The sequence below is a fragment of the Ochotona curzoniae genome, unplaced genomic scaffold (assembly GCF_017591425.1).
Source record: "Ochotona curzoniae isolate NIBS_2020 unplaced genomic scaffold, NIBS_Ocur_1.0 scaffold_4701, whole genome shotgun sequence".
Taxonomy (NCBI): domain Eukaryota; kingdom Metazoa; phylum Chordata; class Mammalia; order Lagomorpha; family Ochotonidae; genus Ochotona; species Ochotona curzoniae.
The window spans coordinates 74257052-74277113 of NW_024467122.1; the positions used below are offsets into that span (position 1 = coordinate 74257052).

Here is a 20062-nt window from a genome sequence, read left to right on the forward strand (position 1 = left end):
TCACCTTACACGTGCCGGGATCCCATATGGGTGCCAGTTCTAATCCCAGCAGCCCTGTTTCCCATCCAGCTCCCTGCTTGTGGCCTGGGAAAACAGTAGAGGACGGCCCAAAGCTTTAGGACCCTGCAGCCGTGTGGAAGACCCGGAAGAGCTCCTGGTTCCTGGCTTCATATCAACACAGCACCAGCTGTTGCGCCCACTTGGGGAGTGAATCACCAGATGGAAGACCTTCCTCTCTGTCTCTCCTCCTCTCTGTATATCTGCCTTTCCAATAAATAAATAAATAAATTTAAAGGGAAAAAAAATACTTGAACTCCATGCAGTTTTTTTCATGAGCCTGCTGCATGGATTTAAAAAAATTCTTTTTACACTGGGATAAACTTACCTTTTAATTCCACTTCCCACAGGCTTTTTGGAGGATCCCTGCATCACCTACACCCAGTTTCTCATGTGCATCAAATCATCTGTAAACTCCAATAAGTATTACATAAACAGCTACCATTTAAGGGAGAGTCCTATACATGCCAAGCACAGATATATGCGGAGTTGTTTTATTTGAAAGAGAGATGGCAGGGGGAGCACATTTTGGTTCATTCCTCAAATGTCCAAAACAGCCTGGATTAGGCCAGGCCAAAGGCAGGAGCCAGGAACTTCGCTGGGCTCTTGCACATGGGTGGCTGGGGCCTGAGTCCGTGAGCCACCACCTGCTGCCTTGCACAGTATGCACCAGCAGGTAACTGGAAGGGGAAGTGGAGCCCATACCCAAACAGCCACTTGCATGTGGGATGGAAATGTCCCAGGTGGCGTCTCAACTGCTGTGCTAAAGGCCTGCTCCATCCACAGCTAAGCTTTCTGACATTCTTACTCTTGAGTTGGCTGAATCCGAAGGGGTAAAACCTGCAGATACAGAGGGCTAATACCTACCAAGTAAAGACAGCCAGGGCAGGTGTTTGGTATCACCGGGGATGCCGATGTGTCATGTCCCAGGGCCTGGGTTGGAATCCAGCTCTGCTTCTGACCCAGCCTCCTGTTATATGCCCCTGGAGAGGTGGTGGTGCTGGCTTACCCTGCTGCCCACCAGGGAAACCTAGATTGAGTCCTGGGCTCCTGGCTTTGCTCTGGCCCAGCCCTGGCTGCTGCACATTTGAGGAATGAACCTCAGATCCTCCATGTCACCATTCTTTGTCTTTCAAATAAGTAAAAAAGAAAAGAAAAATGTGTAAAGTTTACTGGGAAGTGAGCCAGAAGATGGAAGATCTCTTTGCCTCTCTAACTCTGCCTTCCAAAAAAAATAAAGTTTTTGAAAGATTATGCAGCTCTTCCTCCAGGACACTGGAAATCAACAACTAGAAACATAATCCCAGAGTGTGGTGCCGCTGTCTGTAGTTCGACTCTCCATGACCTTTTCTGATAATTGCCTGCATGTAGTGCAGTGGGCCCCCATCTGGGAACCACCTGCTGAAGGTACAAGGAGACCCCATTCTCACACTCTCACATACATGTCCCATAGGACCCACCGAGGCAGCCATGGGGAAGGAGGCAGGAGCACAGGGCATGCCAAGAAAGGCCTGGACGTTTAGGGTAAAATCAACAAAAACAAAACAACAGTCCAGTAAACAAGCAGACCAGAGGGAATGGTGCCATCATGCCAGGGTGCCACCCCGTCTGTGCCCACAGCAGCCACCCCTTCCCAGCAGGGACAAACACAGCAGACGGCTTTGTGAACAATGTTTTAGTAGCTAAATATGGCACCGGGCGTCCCCAAGGTGGTATAAATTACAGTGTGCCAAACACACTAGCTGGCCGAGGTAACACGCTGCTGCTGTTCCTGGCCCAGGAAGGGAGACACTCCCCTAGATAGACACGTCCCCCTGACAGGTTTACAGAGGGGGCCCTGGAGTGGGCCTCTGACCCGTCACCCTCTCTGACCCCAGGGCACCCCAGGCACCGAGCGTAGCTGGCTGGCCAGCCCACCCCTACTGCTTGCCCAGGGCTCTGTCCAGGTTGCTCTTAATGGTGTCCAGGAAGTCTGTGGTATTCAAGAAGTGCTCATTAAGCTTCACGCTGCAAGAGAAGGCACACAGGTCAGGACACGACCCAGCTACCCGACCACAGAGGACCCGGCAAGGCAGAGCAAAGGACACAGGTGCAGCTGGGGTGGGGTCCTCTCACTGGGCCAGAGCCACCCAGCCCAGCCTTCTGACTCATGGGTGTGGGACACAGGAGAGCACCTCTATTCGCAGTCCCCCAGCCCTGCCCTTGTTCCCCGAGCCACATACTTGCTGAGGCCATGGATGCAACCCGCCAGGTCCTTGGTCATGGCGCCACTCTCCACCGTCTCTACGCACACCTTCTCCAGGGTCTGGGCAAATCTGCAGGGGATGGATGGATGGATGGATGGATGGATGCAGTGAGATCCTACCCCCAACTCCCTCCCCAACCCTGGGGCGGGATCACACCCATCAGAACCCTGGCCATCCAGGTCCCACCCTCCGCACACACCTGATGAGGTCCTGGTTGCTGTCCAGTTTGCCCCGGTGCTCCAGACCCCGCGTCCAGGCAAAGATGCTGGCAATGGGGTTGGTACTGGTTGGCCGGCCCTGTGGGTAGGGTCCCAGGAAACAAGGAACTTGAGGGTCTGGCCCTGTGGGAATGTGAGGGGCTGCCTCCACCCCTGCATGGGCAACAGGCTCATCCCTGCTGGCACAACCAGCCAGCTGAGGGCCTTGGGCAGAGACACACAGTGTACCTTCTGGTGCTCCCGGTAGTGGCGGGTGACTGTGCCGTGGGCAGCCTCAGCCTCGATGGTCTTCCCATCTGGACAAACTAGCACAGACGTCATCAGGCCGAGCGACCCAAAGCCTAGAGAGCAGAAGACCCTCACCTCAGCCCAAGCCGCACCCACCTGGTCATGGGTCTCCAGAGGCCAGCACCTGAACATACCAGACTACCCGGTATCCCGTCTCCAGGCACCATGCCCCCTGTGCCATCTCCCCAACCAGCCTGGCCAGTGACTGGAGTTCATGCAAATAGAAAACGCTACTACCCACCATGTCTCCAGCACTCTACCTGCTGCTGTTAGCGGCTGCCTGGAAGCAGTGTGATTTATTCTCTCCTTAATAAACCAATTCTCCCAGATCCCATCCAGGCAGCTTAAGCCACTTGTCCCACAGTTGAGGACCCAGGGCTCACAAGGAGGTGCCCCCTTCATTCCCTTAAGGCCCTGCCTCCTGCCCTTCCACACCCCATCATCCCTCTCACCCATTGTGCTCCTCAGCCATGCTCCCTGCAGGGACGCTGCACTTTTGCTAATTTGTCTTTATTATTATTTTTAAATGTTCTCTATTTGAGACAGAGAGCTCCCATCTGCTGGTTCACCCCAAATGTCCCTAAGGGCCTGGGGCTTGAAGCAAAGTTAGGAGTCGGGAACTCAACTTTGGGCAAGGATGGGAACAGACTCCAGACACTCGGATGAGGCACAAGATGGGGGTGGAGTGGTGCCAGTATCTCATACTGTTTAGCTGAACACATGCCTGTGTTTCCATTGTAATCCAATCTGTCTTAATCCGATTCGCCTTTCAAGGCACAAGGGCTGGAGGGGTGGTTCTCTTCCCGATAAACCTTACACAAAAAGTCTTCCCTGTGATGCCAAGGTTATCCAGTCCTGCCTGACCCTGTTTTTCTGACCAAGCCATTCATCACAGCCAGCTCAGGGTTTGCCGTCCATCTCTTGGGGACTTAAATCTCAGATAGGGCGGGCAGCCTGGGGGCAGCAACATGCCTGCCCAGCCCTGGCTGGTGGATCCCCTCCCTTCCCTTACATGCCAGGGAGCACCCAGCCCTGCTGTCCACAGAGGGCCCAGAATGAGTCCTGCTGCAGCCCTCCCAACCCGCACAGCCTCTCCCCCAGGGTCCTGGCAGCGCACCCTGGGCCAGGATGTCTGACTGCACATCACCATCGTAGTTCTTGCAGGCCCACACAAAGCCACCGGAGGACTTGAGCACCTGAGCCACCATGTCATCAATGAGCCGGTGCTCGTACCAGATCTTGTGCTTGTCAAAGTCGGTCTTATAATGTCTGGGAACCAAAGGAGGTGTTGTGGTGGGTTGGGGCCGGGGGCTGGCAGGTTTGGGTGTGCCTTCCCCCACCCACCCTGCACCCCAAGAGGCTGGTACTTGTCAAAGATCTCCTGGAAGATGTCCTTGAAGCGGCCATCGTAGGCCTTCAGGATGGTGTTCTTGGTACTCATGTACAGCGGCCACTTTTTCTGGATGGCGTACTGGAAGCAGCTGTGCGCGAAGCCCGAGATGGACTACAGAGGACAGAGGGCCCTGATTGGTCCCAGCCTGGCCTCTGCCAGCCCTGCCGCATCTCCCAGGCCAGGGTCCAAAAGCCAGGAACTGCACCCTGGCCTCCTTAAAACATAAAAGCCTGGTGATGTGATGCAAGCACCTACCACTTCAGGGCTCCCAACAGGGCTTTGCACAGCCAACTGGCCCATCCCCAGTTCAGACTGCCAGGCAGGAGGGTGCTAACCTTGGATGTGTATATAGCCAATCAGAGCCCTTTCCCTCAGCCCCAGCCTCCGCGATTGGCTCACAGATATAGTTGTGTGACCACAGGGGAGGTGGAGACTATAGAAGCCTACAGCTGCCCCTGGCCACCCCTGGCCACCCCTGGCCACCCCTGGCCTGAGATCCCAGCACCCCGAGGAGACTCACCTCATCAGTGTTGTACATGCCCATGCCCACGCCACCAGCAGGAAAGTTATACACTTCCCACTCCTTGGCACCGCTGCCATCCTTTGGGGTGAAGACCATCTTGAATGTGCCCGCCCGGTCCACCACAAAGTCTGTGGCCTTGTACTGCAGAGAAGAAAGCAGGCACAGGTGGGGAGGCTGTGGCAGGTATGAGCAGGCATAGCGCTGTAAGGGGGTGGGTGGTGGTGTAGGGAGAGTAAACAGGGGGGACTATGGGGGTGGGTAAGGGAGTGGCAGAGGGTGGCTGTGGGTATGCAGGGTTAAGCAGAGGGCATGGGCAATGGGATCCTCCTGCCAGCCTGCCCTACCTGATCGCCGTGGGCATGTCTGCCAATGGTGATGGGCTTGGTCCAGCCCGGGACAAGGCGGGGGATGTTTTTGCAGATGATGGGCTCACGAAAGACTGTACCCCCAAGGATGTTCCGGATAGTTCCATTGGGACTCTTCCACATCTTCTTCAGTTTGAACTCTGTGAGGAATGACAGGAAGTGGGGTTGCTGCAGCAGTGCTCACCTGCCAACCAGAATGCTCTAGCAAAAAATAAAAACACAGCCACACAGCAGTACCCAAAAGCCATCCCAAGGAGGCAGCAGCACCTGAAGTGGATTCTGGACGCCACCAGCAGTTTTTGTTTTTTTGTGGGTTTTTGTTTGGTTTGGTTTGGTTTTTAGGGAATTAGCAGTTCTTTTCAACTGGGTCTTCGGAAGATCTGCAGCTGAACTCTTTTTTTAAACTTATTTATCGGGCTTAGTGCAATAGCCTAATGACTTGCCTTGCATGCCTGGGATCTCAGATGGACGCCAATTTGTGTCCCAGCTTCTCCACTTCCCATCCAGCTCCCTGCTTGTGCCCTGGGAAAGCAGTAGAGAACAGCCCAAGGCCTTGGGACCCTGCACCTGTGTAGGAGAACCAGATGAAGCTCCCGGACCCTGGCTTTGGATCGACTTCTCTCTGGCAGTTGCAGTAGGTTTATAGAAAGGAAAGACAGAGAAAAAGATCTTCTGTCGTCTGGTTCACTCCCCAAGTGGCTGCAAGGCCTGGCGCTGAGCTGATTCAAAACCAGGAACTCTTCCCAATCTCCCACACAGATGAAGGGTCCCAAGGCTTTGGGCCATCCTCCACAGCTTTCCTAGGCTCCAAAGAGGAAGCTGGGTGGGAAACGGAACAATCAGGACATGAATCAGTACCAATATGGGATCCCAGCATTTGTAAGGTGAGAATCTTAGCCACTGAGCCATTGTGTCAGGCCCATTTTTTGTTTGTTTGTTTGTTTGTTTGTTTAAAGATTAATCTATTTAAGGTTGAGTGCGGTAGCCTAGTAGCTAAAGTCTTCACCCTGCATGCACCAGGATCCCATATGGGCACACCATGACCACACCGTGACCAGCTGTTCCACTTCCTATCCAGCTCCCTGCTTGTGGTCTGGGAAAGCAGTCAAGAATGGCTGAAGGCCTTGGGACCCCGCACCCACATAGGAGACCCGGAAGAAGCTCCTGGCTTCTGGCTTTGGATCAGCTCAGCTCCAGCCATTACAACCACTTGGGGAGTGAACCAGCAGATGGAAGATCTTTTTCTCAGTCACCCCTTCTCTCTATAAATCTTTCTAATAAAAATAATTGAAAAAAAATTTTTTAAGTGTCACCAAAAAATCCAACATTTAAAAAAATAAGATTAATCTATTTATCAGAGAGCTATAAATAGGAAGAACTTCCATCCACTGGTCTGTTGCCCAAATGGCTACAAAAGCCAGGGCTGGGTCAGGCCAAAGCCAGGAACCAAGAGCTCCATCTGGTCTCTCTGGTGCTTGGCAGGAACTGGAGCACTTGATGCAGCAGCCACTGCCCTCTCAGGTGCACAGGCAAGGAGCTGGATCAGAAGCAGAGCAGCCAGGACTTAAACCAGCACTCTGACATGCGATGCTGGCAAGCTTGGTGGCTCAACCCATTGCCAATTCTGTAAGATTCATAGAGGTGGTTTGACCTGAGAGATAAAACAAAATTATGGATAAAACAGCCAGCCTCCTGGGTGAGTCATCATGAGTATTCAATTAACTCAGTGTACATGCCATAGACAGCAGCCAGATGGCCTGAGGTCATTCCACATCCTATCCACATCCACATCGTGCAGCCCCAGGGTAAAGCGGAGTTCTGAGCCCCCATTGTGCACGGCCTCCTTCACCTAGCACCTGCGTTGCCCACGTCATTGGCCATGGGGACCTGCTACTTTCTTGCCCATACAATGGGAATCCACAGGTCCCAAGGTTCAAGAGAACTGAAAACATCCTAAAAGAGCCCAGTGCTAAGACAATTCCAGCTCTTCCTGGCCAGGTTAACCATGGTGGGCAAGGAAAGGGTGCTGGGACCACAGCTCTGTTAGCCAGGGCGGGCCCAGGGATGGGTGCTGGGTATCCACAGGTGGGTTAGCCAAGGTGGGCATGGAAAGTGGGCTGGGCCTCACAGCCAGGTTAGCCAAGTTGTAGCATGGGGAGAGCACTAGGCATCCACGGGCAGGTTACCCATGGAGGGGAAGGTGAGGAAGGCACTGGGCCTCCATGGGCAGGTTATCTAGGGAAGGGACAGTGGGGAGGGCGCTGGGCTTCCACGGGCAGGTTAACTATGGCAGGCATACGAAGGGGGGCTGGGCAGCTTGCAGGTGGATCCCCAGGGCATCCTGCCAGCTGGCTCCACTGCAGGTATAGGAAGGGAAAACCTGCAAACTCTTGCAGCACCTTTCCTTCATTCCCATCTACTCTATAGACAGAGCAACAAAGATACAAATAGAGAACATGCTCTCTTCCAACCACTAGTTTACTCCCCAAAGGCTTGGGCCAGGCTGAGCCCCCTGTGTGGGTAGAGGGGTCTAAGCACCTGGGCCCCCTCTGCTGCCTCCCAGCATGCAGCAGCAAGGAGCTGGGTCAGAGGCAGAACAGCCACGACTCAAGCAAGTACTTTGTTAGATGTGGGACATGTGTATCTCCAGCAGCGATTCTGCCCACTGTGCCACAGCGCTCACCCCTTATCTACCCTTACTTGACCTATTCAAACCCAGCCTCTTCCTCTACACCCTGAAGATATTTCTGGGCACCCTTGAGAGCAGCCCCCAGAAGCAAGGACCAGCATCCAGGATAGGCACAGGGGAGGAACTTCGCCAGGATGGCTAATTGAGCCTGGGCAGGAGCAGCCCATGGTGTGAGACTGGAGGGAGGGTCTCACTGCCTGCACAGAAGGGACATGGCGCCATCACTGTGACAACACCAGTATTGTCCCCGAGTCCTCCTCCCTGTGACACTGACCTCAGGCAACAGCCACACAGCCCGGGCCTGCAGCCAGGGCACAGGGTACTTGGCGGCATCCAGATGTGAACCCTGAGGCCAATCCCTTACCACATTCCAGCCAGTCGCACCTGCAGAGTTCTTGCAGTCACCTGCTAACCCCCAGCACCGGGTGCTGCTACCCTTAGGAGTGCCTGCATCTGGGTACTCCCAACTTCTTGGTCCCAAAGAGACTGCCAGGACCCCACATCCAGCTCCCACCCGGACAGCCCACCCATCTCCACACCTCGCACCTTCCACACGGGCCTCATCAGGCGTAATGGTGGCACACTTGACAGCCACGCTGTACTTCTGGGTGGCCAAGGCTGAGTCGATGGTGACCTGGTCATCCGTCTGGTCGCGGTGTGGGAGCCCAAGGTCAAAATACTTGAGCTGGACATCCACGTGGGGCAGGATAAGCTGCAGGCAGAGCCAGAGGGCAGTGTTAGCATGGAGACACGGCAGTCAGGGTGGGCACAGGGGAAGCCAGGGGCAAAGCCAGAGTGGTCAGGAGGCTGGGCTTCAGAGGGTAGAAAGGGAGGCAGGCGGGCAGAGCAGGCCGTGTGGCCCTTGGTCCCTCTGTGCTCATGTGGCCTGCCAAGTCCAAGGCTACCTGGATTTCTCTATACAGTGGCTCCCGCTTGTCCTCTGAGGGGCTGAGACCTTTACAGTCCAAAGGGGCGGAGCCAACTTCTCCCCCACAGATGTACACACCATGCAGGGGCTGCACATAGACCACACGTGTCCTTGGGTACACCCACACCATAGCGACCCTGCAAACGCCAGTCAGCCCTGGAAGCTACACACCACGGATGGCCACTGCCTCATACACAGCCCAGAGGAAAGACCTCTGCCCCACACACCTGCCAGGGTCCTTTGAAGCCAGGCCTCTGCCCCTTACACTGGCCCAGGTCTCTAAGGTTGGGCCATTGCCCTGCATGCCCACCAGGGTCCCTTCACAGAAAGACAATACAACATGATTCAGGCCAGGCTAAGAAAGCAAGCAGGTTTCAGCCTGAGGACTTCACCACTAAAGATCCAGGCATGAACCAAGGGTGGCTGGACGGGCAGACAGATGCACTTCTGCCCGCCAGTGTGACAGGGATGCTTCTGCAAGGTGGCCACTGCCGGACGGGCACTACCTTCTCCTTGATGAACTGCCAGATGATCCGCGTCATCTCATCGCCGTCCATCTCCACCACCGGCTTTGAGACCTTGATCCTCTTGTCAGCATCTGGAACCCAGCACACCCAGCTCATGAGCCTCCCAGCCAAACCCACCCCTCACCAGCCTGCACTCCAGCGGCTCAGCCTCCCCTCCCCCTTCTGCAGCAGCAACAGCAGCATCCTGCCTGCCTGGGGAGCACTAGAGTCCCAGCAGGCGTGGCCTGGTGGGTCCAGCCAGGAAGATGTCCATTCCACTGCTAGTCAGGGGCCCATATAAGCCTCTCGCCTGAAACCTAAAGAATGCCAGCCAGCTGGGGCCACCTTGGCCATGGGGCCCTGACACTCAGCTCCTGTCCCATCCCAGAATCAACTCCTGAAGTGACCTGGTCACAAGCTTTGTTGCCTGCAGACTGGGCACCACCTGAGCTGAGGCCAGGAGGGAAACGCTAAACTCAAACTGCGGCCCCACGATGTTGTGCCCAAGTGGAAGACTCTGCCGTGCTCCCCAACTGTCCCCAAAACCACCCCAAGGGAAGGGACCGTGACCCCTATTTCAAACATGGGAAAACTGAGGTTCAGCTCTGCCCAGCCCCCACTACCCCAAGTTACAGAGCTTAAACATCAGCAGAGCCAATTCAACTGAGGCCTCCTGCAGGAGACAGCCCCTGCAGGTGGAGGCTGGCTCAGGGCGGACAGGCCCACCCCACTGGCATTGGCAGACTCAGCCCGTGGCTGACCAGGCTCTGGGGAGGCCACAGACAGGCAACAGGAGCTAGGGAGGCTCTGTGGGGAAAGTCAGACACACAAAGAAAATCAGCATTCTGGGACGGGAATGCCGAAGAGCGCTTAAGGCACACACACACACACACACAGAGAGAGAACACTTGAGCAAATAGCCAGTCTAGTTTATTCACGTGCCGCTGTGCAGGACAGGGCCTGCTGGATCTTGGCCTACGGCAGCTGCATCCCAAGAGCTCACACCTGGGCGGCAGCAGCGATGGGAGGGCAGAAAACAGGATCCACTGGAGGCCAAGACCAGCGGACCTCTCCCCCTGCCTGCAGCATGGCTAGGAGCAGGAGGGCCACGGACAGGTCCTGGGTACTCTCCCAGGTCACATGACAAGTGGGAGCTGGACAGCATGGCCACGTGTGAGCAAAGCCTCCAACACTTGGCAGGTCCCAGCCACATCCTCATCCAGTAGCAGCCATGGCCGTGACCCACGGCAACAGGTCTGAATCCTGTGCTACAACACCACATGCTCCCCTCACCAAGGCCAACATTTCTATTTCTTTTTTTTTTTTAAGACTTATTTATTTTATTGGAAAGTCAGATATACAGAGAGGAGGAGAGACAGAGAGGAAGATCTTCCCTCCAATGATTCCCTCCCAAGTGACTGCAATGGCCAATGCTGCACTGATCCAAAGCCAGGAACCAGGAACTTCCTCCAGGTCTCCCACATGGGTGCAGGGTCCCAAAGCATTGGGCCGTCTTTGACTGCTTTCCCAGGCCACAAGCAGGGAGCTGGATGAGAAGCGGGACCAGTGCCCAATATGGGATCAAGTCCTCGCGTGTTCAAGGCAAGGACTTTAGCCACTAGGCCACCGCACTGGTCCCTCTTTCTAATCCATGGGGTGTCATAAGGAACACAGAAAGACAGGAGACCCAGGAACATGGCAGGTATCAGGCAAGACAAAATACAGGCCCCAGGAAGTCCTCAGGGGCCAGATGTCACGATGCAAAGAGACACAGACGAGACAAGTCCCGTCTCCTGGGGAACCAATGGTAGGACAACCTCCCCAAAGCCCGTACAGCTTCTGCCTGTGACCTTGAGCCAGCTGGTGTCAGGCCGCGAGGCGCTGCAGCAGAGCTGAGGAAACAAGTCAAACTTTCCAAAGAAAGAGCCAGCCCTGTGGGAAGGCGCTGCCGAACCCTGCTGCAGCAGTGCCACAGGTGCCAGCCTCAGCCGGCTGTGTGTGGTGGGGCTAGAGGTAAGCCCAGCCACCTGCAATACTGTGCACACCACACCCATCTCTCCTGGGGAGTTCAAGGTCAAGTTCACAGGGCCTACTTACTTCCTTAACTACCACTAGTTAATCAGCTCTTCCTTCTGAAACATTTAGCTCGTGATCCGCAGCCAGGGAAGTAAAGCAGGGAAAGCCCACCCAGAGCAGAGAGGAAACAAAGAGTGCAAGCGCCACCGGGGTCCAAGGTGGGATTCAGATGCTGAGGTCCCTTCCTAGTCTGCCGTCCTCTCCTCTCCCCTCCACCACCACTTCCCACAAGTGATCTGACCAGCAGGGCAAGGCCTTAGCGCAGTAGCCTGGTGGGTAAAGTCCTCGCCTTGAACGCACCGGGATCCCAAATGGGCACCAGTTCTATTCCCAGTTGCTCCATTTCCCATCCAGCTCCCTGCCTGTGGCCTGGGAAAACAGTCGAGGATGGCCCAAAGCCTTGGGACCCTGCACCTGTGTGGGAGACCTAGAAGCTCCAGGCTCCTGGCTTCAGATCAGTGCAGCATTGGCCATTGCAGCCACTTGGGGAGTGAACTAGCAGATGGAAGATCTTTCTCTCTACATCTCCTTTTCTTTGTATAACTGCCTTTCCAATAAAAATAAATAAATTAAAACAAACAAACAAACAAACAAAAAAGCAGCAAGGCACATCCAGGGAAGGAGCCCAGGCAACAGGTGGAGCCCAGGTGGTCACTTTTTTTTTTTAATTCATCAATGATTGACATTCAAAAATTAGATCTCAACAAAAACTCGATTCAGAAATTCTCTAAGTGTACAGAAAACTTAAGTCGATATTTCTCCCAAGATGGTAAGCACAGCGTTCGCAGAGCGAAAAGCAGCCAGTCATCACTCCCCATTAGGGGAAGGCAAAACAACAGCAAAATTGAGACTCCTCCTGGCGTGCATTCACAGTGGCTGTGGATTCAACAAGAAATCAGCAGCGGGAGCCCTGCCAGCTGCCGTGCAGGACAGCACCACGGACCCCCTCACACCCCCAGAAACGGCATGAGGTGCCCATAGGACCTGTGGCATCATACCTGGGATCAGCCCAGAAGAAACAAAGGCACATGAAGCAAGACAAGCTCCTGAGTGATACAGCTGAAGGAGGGAAACCTCCCTGGCCCCTATGTGCCCCTCAGAGGAGGGATAGGCAGGGTATGGGGTAGGCATGCCAGCAGACATGATTCAGCCTTAACCAGGGGAACCTGCCACATACATGACACGGTCAGCCACTTCCAGATCCCTAGAGGAGGCCAACTCAGAGAGTCAGGGGGGCCACGGCAGACACGGGGAGGGAGACAGGAGCTACTATTTCCAGGATTTGAAAATGTTACAGGGATGGGGGAAGGGCAGCAGCCTACAAACACCTAAGATGGTCAATTTTGCTCTCTTTCTCTGCCAAAATACAAGCTTCCACCAGCCAAAGGGGGGGAGAAAAAGGAGGGGATTTTATCTTAAGACTCCATCCAAGCCTCCTCACTAACGGGAATTTCCCTGAACCCTCCCTTCAGTCCCACCTTGCACATGCCCATTGTTCAGTACATATATGGGGGAGCCGGCAGCCTCTCTGGGGAGACCAGTGACGACAAGCAAGCTGAGGCCTGGGAGCAACAGCCACCAGGCATCCACAGGTGCTGGGCTGTCCCAGGAAGCTCGCCTACCCTGCCCCCAGTCCTGGGAGTACCACTCACCGTGGAGGGCCTACCTGGCCAGCTGCCCATCTCTAAGCCCTCTGACTCCCTGGGGCATCACCAGGGTCTCACACGTGACTGAGTCCCCAGGCGTGGGGACCTCGGAGCCCCACCATCTCCTCTTCCCTCATCCACCACAGAGCACCCTGAACCACCCTCAGCTCTGTACTTCTGCTTCTCCACCAAGACCCCCGAAACATGCAGGTCCCCTTCTCCATACCTAAATGGCCTGCTTCCCATTTCCTCAGTTCATCCCACCAGGTCCTGACTGCCTGGCCTGTCCCCATACTCACAGCCCTTCGCCATGGGCACCTTCTCCACGGCTCCCTGCCACAAGCCCACTGTTCTCCTGGGGATCATCTGTCTGCCTCTGCACTGGCCTTTGCTGGTCTTTCTCCCCACCTCACCCGCACCCCTTGCTCTGCTCTCATCTTTGCAAAGTGCCGGCACATCAGCCTGGCTACTTGCCCCTCCTTGAGGCTTTCTGTATCCCAGGTGGGATCAAGTTCTCACCAACAGGCACCTGCCCCTTGAAGGAAAACGGCTGTCGACTGGCTCACTCTTCAAATACCCACAGCAGAGCTAGGCCAAGCTGAAGCCAGGAGCCTGGGATAGGACCTAGCAATGGGAGCCATCACCACTGCCTCCCAGAGTGCATCAGTAGGAAGCTGAAATCGGAAAGGTGGAACTCGACCAGATACTCTGACTCGAGTGCAGGCAGCCCCAACAGCAGCTTACCTACTGCTAAAACATCTTGCCCCTCTGCTAGCATCTCTCTCTTTTTTTAATATTTATTTTTACTTAAAAGGCAGATCTATGAGAGAAGCAGAGACACAGAGAAAGATCTTCCATCCACTGGTTCACTCCCCAAGCAGCAGCAACAGGCAGAACTGAGCCAGTCTGAAATCAGGAGCCAGGAGCTTCTTCCAGGTCTCCCACACAGGTGCAGGGTACCAAGGCTTTGACTGCTTTCCCAGGCGACAAGCAGGGAGCTGGGTGGGAAGTGGAGCAGCTGGGATTAGAACTGGTGCCCATATGGGATTCTGGCACGTGGAAAGTGAAGATTTAGTCACTGAGCCATCGCACCAGGCCCCTCTGTTAGCATCTTTAATGTGGTCTCCTGAGTGCAAATCGCAGGGCAGAGCCCTGGTCCCCAACTCCCAGTAACTTGTCCTGCCATCTCAAAGGGACTCAACCTCACAGAGACTTGGGGGTAACCTCAGGCTTTCCAGAAAGATATGCCTGTAATACCGAGCCTAAGCACAGGCATCCAAAATAGAAAAGCAGGGTCTTTCCAACAGGCTTTAACAAGACAGCGGAGAGCAGATAAAAACTTTCTGGGTTAGTTTGCAAAACGCTGAACTTGGGCTTCTGTTGTGGGCTGAGGAGTTGATTAGTGCTCATTGAGCTGGGCAGGAACAGGAACTGGGCTTGTGGCTAAAAACACCTGGACTAATTGGACTCATCTGTACCCAATATCCTGCTAAATTGGGGGGGGAGAGTATATAAGGAGAGGTGAAGGAGGAATAAAGTGAGACTTCTACCATCACTGTCCCCTGTCGGTGCTTCATCCACAGACCCTCTCCGTGTCCACATTACTGGCTCTGCTGGCCAGAGCAAATGGCGCCTAACGTGGGACACGGCACAAGGGACAATCTGAGGAACCCCCTGGACCTACAAAGGTAAGGTTAGAATTGAAAATTTTGCAGGGGCGTAAGTGATTTCATCCCCAGACCCTTTCCCTGCCCCAGGGCATGAGGGACAATCTGAGGGAACCCCTGGAACTCTGGAGGGGCACCTGCTCCCCATCCAGAGCACGAGGGATAATCTGAGGGACCCCAGAAGTCCAGTTAAGCTTAGCATTAAATATTTTGCAGGGGCATAAGTAAAATTTCTCATGGGGAAAGAACTCGCTAAAGTGCAGATGATTAAGGAAATCTGAGATCGGCTCCAGTCACAAGGCACCAAAGTTCGTTGAAACTGTCTGTGATGTATCCCCATGGTTTGCTCTCCTTGTACCACCTTCTTCCTCTGGCACTTGGTAAAAAATACTTTGTCATCCCCTCAAGCAGAGGTGCAACCCTTCCTTGAAAAAAAGAAAGGGGAAGGGAACCGCAAACCAGGGTAAAAAAGGAACCCCAGACCAGACTAAGTCTGGAGAAACTACGTGAAGATTTGCGGTCCTCTTCTGAGGAGGAGGAAAGGGAAGAGGATGGAAGTGAGTCTTCCGAGGAGCCTCCACCCGTAGAGCATGTGCCCATAGAGTGTGTGCCGAGCAAAAATCTCTTGGGGCCTGGTGCAATAGCGTAGTGGTTCAAGTCCTCACCTTGAACGCCCCAGGATCCCAAATGGACGCTGGTTCTAATCCCAGCGGCCCCACTTCCCTTCCAGCTCCCTGCCTGTGGCCTGGGAAAGCGGTCGAGGACAGCCCAAAGCCTTGGGACCCTGCACCTGTGTGGGAGACGCAGAAGAAGCTCCTGGCTTTGGATTAGCTCAGCTCCAGCCATTGTGACCACTTGGGGAGTGAACCCTCGGACAGTAGATCTTGCCCTCTGTATATCTGCCTTTCCAATAAAAATGAATGAATGAATAAATAAAAATCTCTTGTAGTCAGGCACAGAGCCCTCTGTGCTGCCTGTGCCATCAACGCCATTAAATCTGGGCACAGCTGTGAAAGATTTACAGGAGCAACTTCAGCGCCTCTGTCTTCAACTGAGGCAAGATTAGCTATGGCCCCAAATACAACTTGTTTCTCCATTTAATTATTTGGAATTTCAAGTTTTTCAGAATTGTATCGAACCCTCCCAAAATTTCCATAGCCCAGATGTGTTTAGCCATCTTTTAAAAAGGCATCAAAAATTCAAAAGTTTCAAATTCTAGGGCTTCTCTTGGTATTCTTGTAATGTCTCAAGAATGCCAACAGATTAATCTCCCGTTTTGTGGAGACAGTTAATCAGGTTGATTGAATTATATTGTTTGCAAATGGACATGACACACATCCGAGTTTGGGACACTAAAGTATGTGCATGCCATTGTCGATACTTGCTCTGAATTTATTCTAGCTACTCCTCAGACAGGGGAACAAGTCAGGCACGTTCTGGCCCATTGCAATGCATATTTTTCCATCTTGGGAACTCCCAAAGTTATTAAAACAGATAATGGTCCCTGCTATACCAGCAGTAAGTTTTGTGATTTTGCTGCGTCCCACCATATACAACTAATTACAGGCATTCCTTATACTCCTCAAGGACAAAGGTATTATGGAACGTGTCAACCATACTCTTAAGGATTACCTTATTAAAACCAAAAAGGGGGAGTATAGCACTCCCCAAGATCATTTGAACCTTGCATTTTTTATCTTAAACTTTCCAACATTGGATGCTGAAGGACGGTCTACTGCAGATTGTCCATGGAATCCATCTCAGAAGCAGAAGGGTTACATGATGTGGAAGGATCCCTTGACTGGTCAGTGGCAAGGCCCAGATCCCGTCCTCATATGGGGGCGAGGATCAGTTCGTGTTTTCCCAGAAAATGAAAATGGCCCACGGTGGATTCCTGAGTGGCTTGTCCGGCAAGCTCCTGCTGCTGAGTCTTGTGAAAGCTCGGGTACTGGCCATAGTTATGGCACTTGAATCGGAAGGTCAACGGGACAAGTATATGGAGTCATTGTTAAGCACCCCTCCTTTTTGTCTTCTTCCTATGAGCACCAAGGTCCCAATATTTCCTGCCAGTTTCTCCTTAAATCAAACTACCAGACTGCCTTGTGTGTGACCCCAGCTGTTGGGGGTCTGGCCCTCCCTTTACAAATAGCTCAATTTCTGCCCAGAAACTGCTGTCTGCTCATTGCTACCGAGCTAAATATACGCCTAGCCATGGAACAGGGTTACCAGCCTCCCCAAGTATGGTTTGTGCAGCTGCAGCAGGCAATGTGTTGAATGACGGCCAGTGACGGGGAAGATGGACCAGGCACTGACCAGCCTAAGACAGGGGCTCTGTCATGCTATGGAGATTCCTGAAAACGTTAATGACCTGAGAGTCCACAACCTAAGACAGGTGCATTCAAGCCTGCTTTAAAACAAAAAAGGGGGACCTGTTGTAGGCTGAGGAGTTGATTAGTGCTCATCGAGCTGGGCAGGAACAGGAACTGGGCTTGTGGCTAAAAACACCTGGACTAAATGGACTCATCTGTACCCAATATCCTGCTAAATGAGGACGTGTCGGGGAGAGTGTATAAGGAGAGGTGAAGGGGCAAAAAGACTTTTACCATCACTGGTCTCCTGTCGGTGATTCATCCCCAGACCCTCTCCCTGTCCACGTTACTGGATCTGCTGGCCAGAGCAGGCCTCCACAGACACTATGAGTCCAAGCAAGCTAAGAGGAAAATACGTGGGGTAGGCAAAGCAACAAACGGACTTCTGGGCTAGCAGTGATAAAACGCAGGCTCGATAACCAAGGCCCGCCCTTCTCCTGGCTCTTGTTCGGCAGATCCACCAGCAGCTGTTGCTGCAGGCCCACAAGGCTGCAAGCCAGGGCCATGTGTGAGAATCACCAGGCAGATACAAAGCTATTTCAGCCAAAAAGTGTTTTGTCCTTGTCATCAAGGGGAATGCCAAGTACTGAGTTTCAACAGTGTTGCCAGGTGATGTGCTGGCAAGACTTCCAACTGTATAGCCCTGTGTCCAACTCAAACACACTGCGTTTTCCCCAGCCATAAATCGGCTTGCTCAGGGACTGCTGCCCTCCAGTTTATCCAATTTTAGGCCCCAGAGGGACCTGGCTTTCAGGTTAGTGTGGTTTCCTGCGGTTTGGCTTCTTTTGTTCTTGTGCATTTTTTTTTTTCCTTAAACCACCCACACGGGAGGCAAGGGAGCACTAGAGACTGGTGCTAGCTTCTCCCTTATTTTTCTGAATGGAAGGGGAACAGCAATGACCTGTGACACTAGGGACCCCCAACCTCCCACCCTCCCCGCCCCAGCTTGAGGGCTGACTGCTTTGAGAGGACAGATCCCAGAAGTCCAGCAGCAAAAAATAACCCTTTCTCCTTGGCAGCAGACTGGGGGCAGGCTGGAACCCAAGCCTTCCTCCTCTTCCCCAGCCTCGGCTCCTGTCAGCTGCTCCCCTAAGTAGTTAAAAACTACACACTTGTGTGTAAGGCGGGCTGGGCCCTCGCAGTACCCCCTTGTCCTCAGCCCAAGGGGCTCCTGCCCGGATCTAAATAGAAGTTTCCATGGCAACAGGTACTCGCGAAACCTAAGCACCCCACACTGTTCCGCGCCTTTGGTAGTTGGCACTAGGCAGCCCAGGCAAGGATGCCCACATGCCCGCGGGGCAACTCATTTGGGTACAGAAAACTCGCCTCCATCTTCCAAGGTGCGTCCCGGACCACGCCTTCCCACCCACCAGGGATCTAAAAGTTCTCCCAGAGGCGGTGGAAAAGGCTGGAAAAAGTGGCACTTTACGCGGACTGCCAGATCTCCGTGGCAAGAGAGCCGGGCAAGGGCGTGGGGGGAGGGGAGCCTCGAGCGCAGCAAGCGAGGCGAAAAGGGGGAGGCGGCCACACAAAAGGGACGACCGAAAGCTCGCTTCCCCAGCTGTCGAACTAGGGCTCCAAAAACAGCTGACGTGAGCCAGATGTCGAGGAGGGCGCAGAGAGCGCCTGAAAAGGAAAGGGAAGTGGCCGCCTCCAGCGCCCGCCTTTGTCTGAGCAGGGGCCCCGCGCCGCGACCCTCCTCTCTCCCGGGGAGCCGGTGGGGCGCTCCAGACCCTTCGGCTGCCCATCCTTGGGGAGCAGAACGCCCAGCGGGCCCGGGACACTCCCGAGACCCCACTTCCCGGCTACTCGGGAGAGCGGGGCAACCCCGAGCCCGCGCCTACCCTGGACCAGCAAACACCCGGGCCACCAGTTGCCACTGTCCTTCAACTCCCTGTCCCTGCTCCGCGGGTCGGCCCGGAAGCGCCCGGAGGGGTGACGCTGGCAGCGAGACCGCGCCGCTGTCCCCAGCCTTCCGCCCCAGCCCCGACATCCCCAGAGCCGCGGGCCGTCCTCCCCGGCCCCCCGCCCGCCAAGTGGCCACGTCGCAACTCCGGGTGCGCGCCCGCCCCGGACCCTCTGAGCGGCACTCACAGTGGCGCCGCGGCTGCTCTGGCAAGACGGGGGCAGTCAGGGCTGCCGGCGCCCAGGCCGGCCCGGAGCCCGGGGCTCTGCAGAGCGAGCGCACGACCCGCAGGTAGCCGGCCATCCCGAGCGAGCAGGAGAGTGCACGCCTGGGACCAGCGAACTCCGAGGGTGCACCGAGGCTCCCGCTGCAGCCGCCGGCCGCCGCGCACAGCCAGGGCGGGGCCGCCAGCGTCGGCCGCCCCATTGGGCCCCAGTGAGGAGAGGAGGAGCCAGGCGCACCGACCCCGCGGCGGGGCTCGCTGGAACCCTGCCCCTGCCTCTGCGCGCCGAGGCCCCAGATCCTCCGAGCAACCGGGACGCAGGCCCTGGGCCTGCTGGCTGCCGGCGACTCCCGGTTCCCCAGGCGAGCCAGTGCCCACCGCCCACTCTCAGCCTAAATCCAAACGCAAATCTGAACGAAGCCCTGAGCCTGGCGGCGCGGACTCTACCACTCCTGTCAAGCTCGCTCTGGGTGCCGGCGTGGATCGTGGAAATCCCTCTCACGTAGCACAACCGGAGACTATTTTCTCCTTGTTGGAGGGGTATTAAGGGAATAACCTGGTTGCCATGAGACAAAATGAGATTACGGAACTACAGGACTTCGGGCTCACTCGGTGCCCTCGGCCACTTCGGGTGTTCCCCGCGTTCCTCCGGCCAATGCACACTCAGGATTGAGAGCCACGCGTGCCCGAAACCCGAATCCAGTGTTGAAATGTTGGCATACAAAGGACCATGCCGCTTGGTTGTGCCGCAAACAAGCAAAGTTTCTCTTCACCCATTTTCCGGAAAGTGGGAACCCAGCCAAGGGTTGGGTTTTGTTTGAAAGTAGCTGGCATCACCCCGACTTTCCCAATCATGAAATCCTACAACTAGGGTTGTAGGCACTGTGCCCCAGGACTCCAGCTCTCTCCCCTCCGTGGCTTCCGTGGCAGCCAGTGCCAGATGGCCTGGAGCCACAAAAGCG

The 20062-nt window shown here is 54.8% G+C and overlaps 1 protein-coding gene across 1 annotated transcript; it reads right to left on the reverse strand.

Moving 5' to 3' along the window:
- Positions 1-1717: 1717 nt before the first annotated feature.
- Positions 1718-19292, reverse strand: IDH2 (isocitrate dehydrogenase (NADP(+)) 2). Its single transcript, XM_040969234.1, has 11 exons — positions 19066-19292; positions 9214-9305; positions 8326-8491; positions 5070-5230; positions 4723-4866; positions 4177-4313; positions 3927-4078; positions 2750-2862; positions 2503-2600; positions 2280-2372; positions 1718-2064 (listed from the first exon to the last, which is right to left on the reverse strand). Exons 1-11 carry the CDS (start codon positions 19178-19180, stop codon positions 1977-1979), a joined length of 1359 nt encoding a protein of 452 aa, XP_040825168.1. The 5' UTR covers positions 19181-19292; the 3' UTR covers positions 1718-1976.
- Between the last annotated feature and the right edge of the window lie 770 nt (positions 19293-20062).

Bases quoted from the DNA above. Each gene is read 5' to 3' on its own strand.
- IDH2 (XM_040969234.1), bottom strand. From the start codon at position 19,180: ATGGCCGGCTACCTGCGGGTCGTGCGCTCGCTCTGCAGAGCCCCGGGC. The intron at 5,231-8,325 runs GTGCGAGGTGTG...CATTCCTCACAG, and splicing joins TGATGAGGCCCGTGTGGAAG to AGTTCAAACTGAAGAAGATG. The intron at 2,601-2,749 runs GTACACTGTGTG...CCCTACCCACAG, and splicing joins ACTACCGGGAGCACCAGAAG to GGCCGGCCAACCAGTACCAA.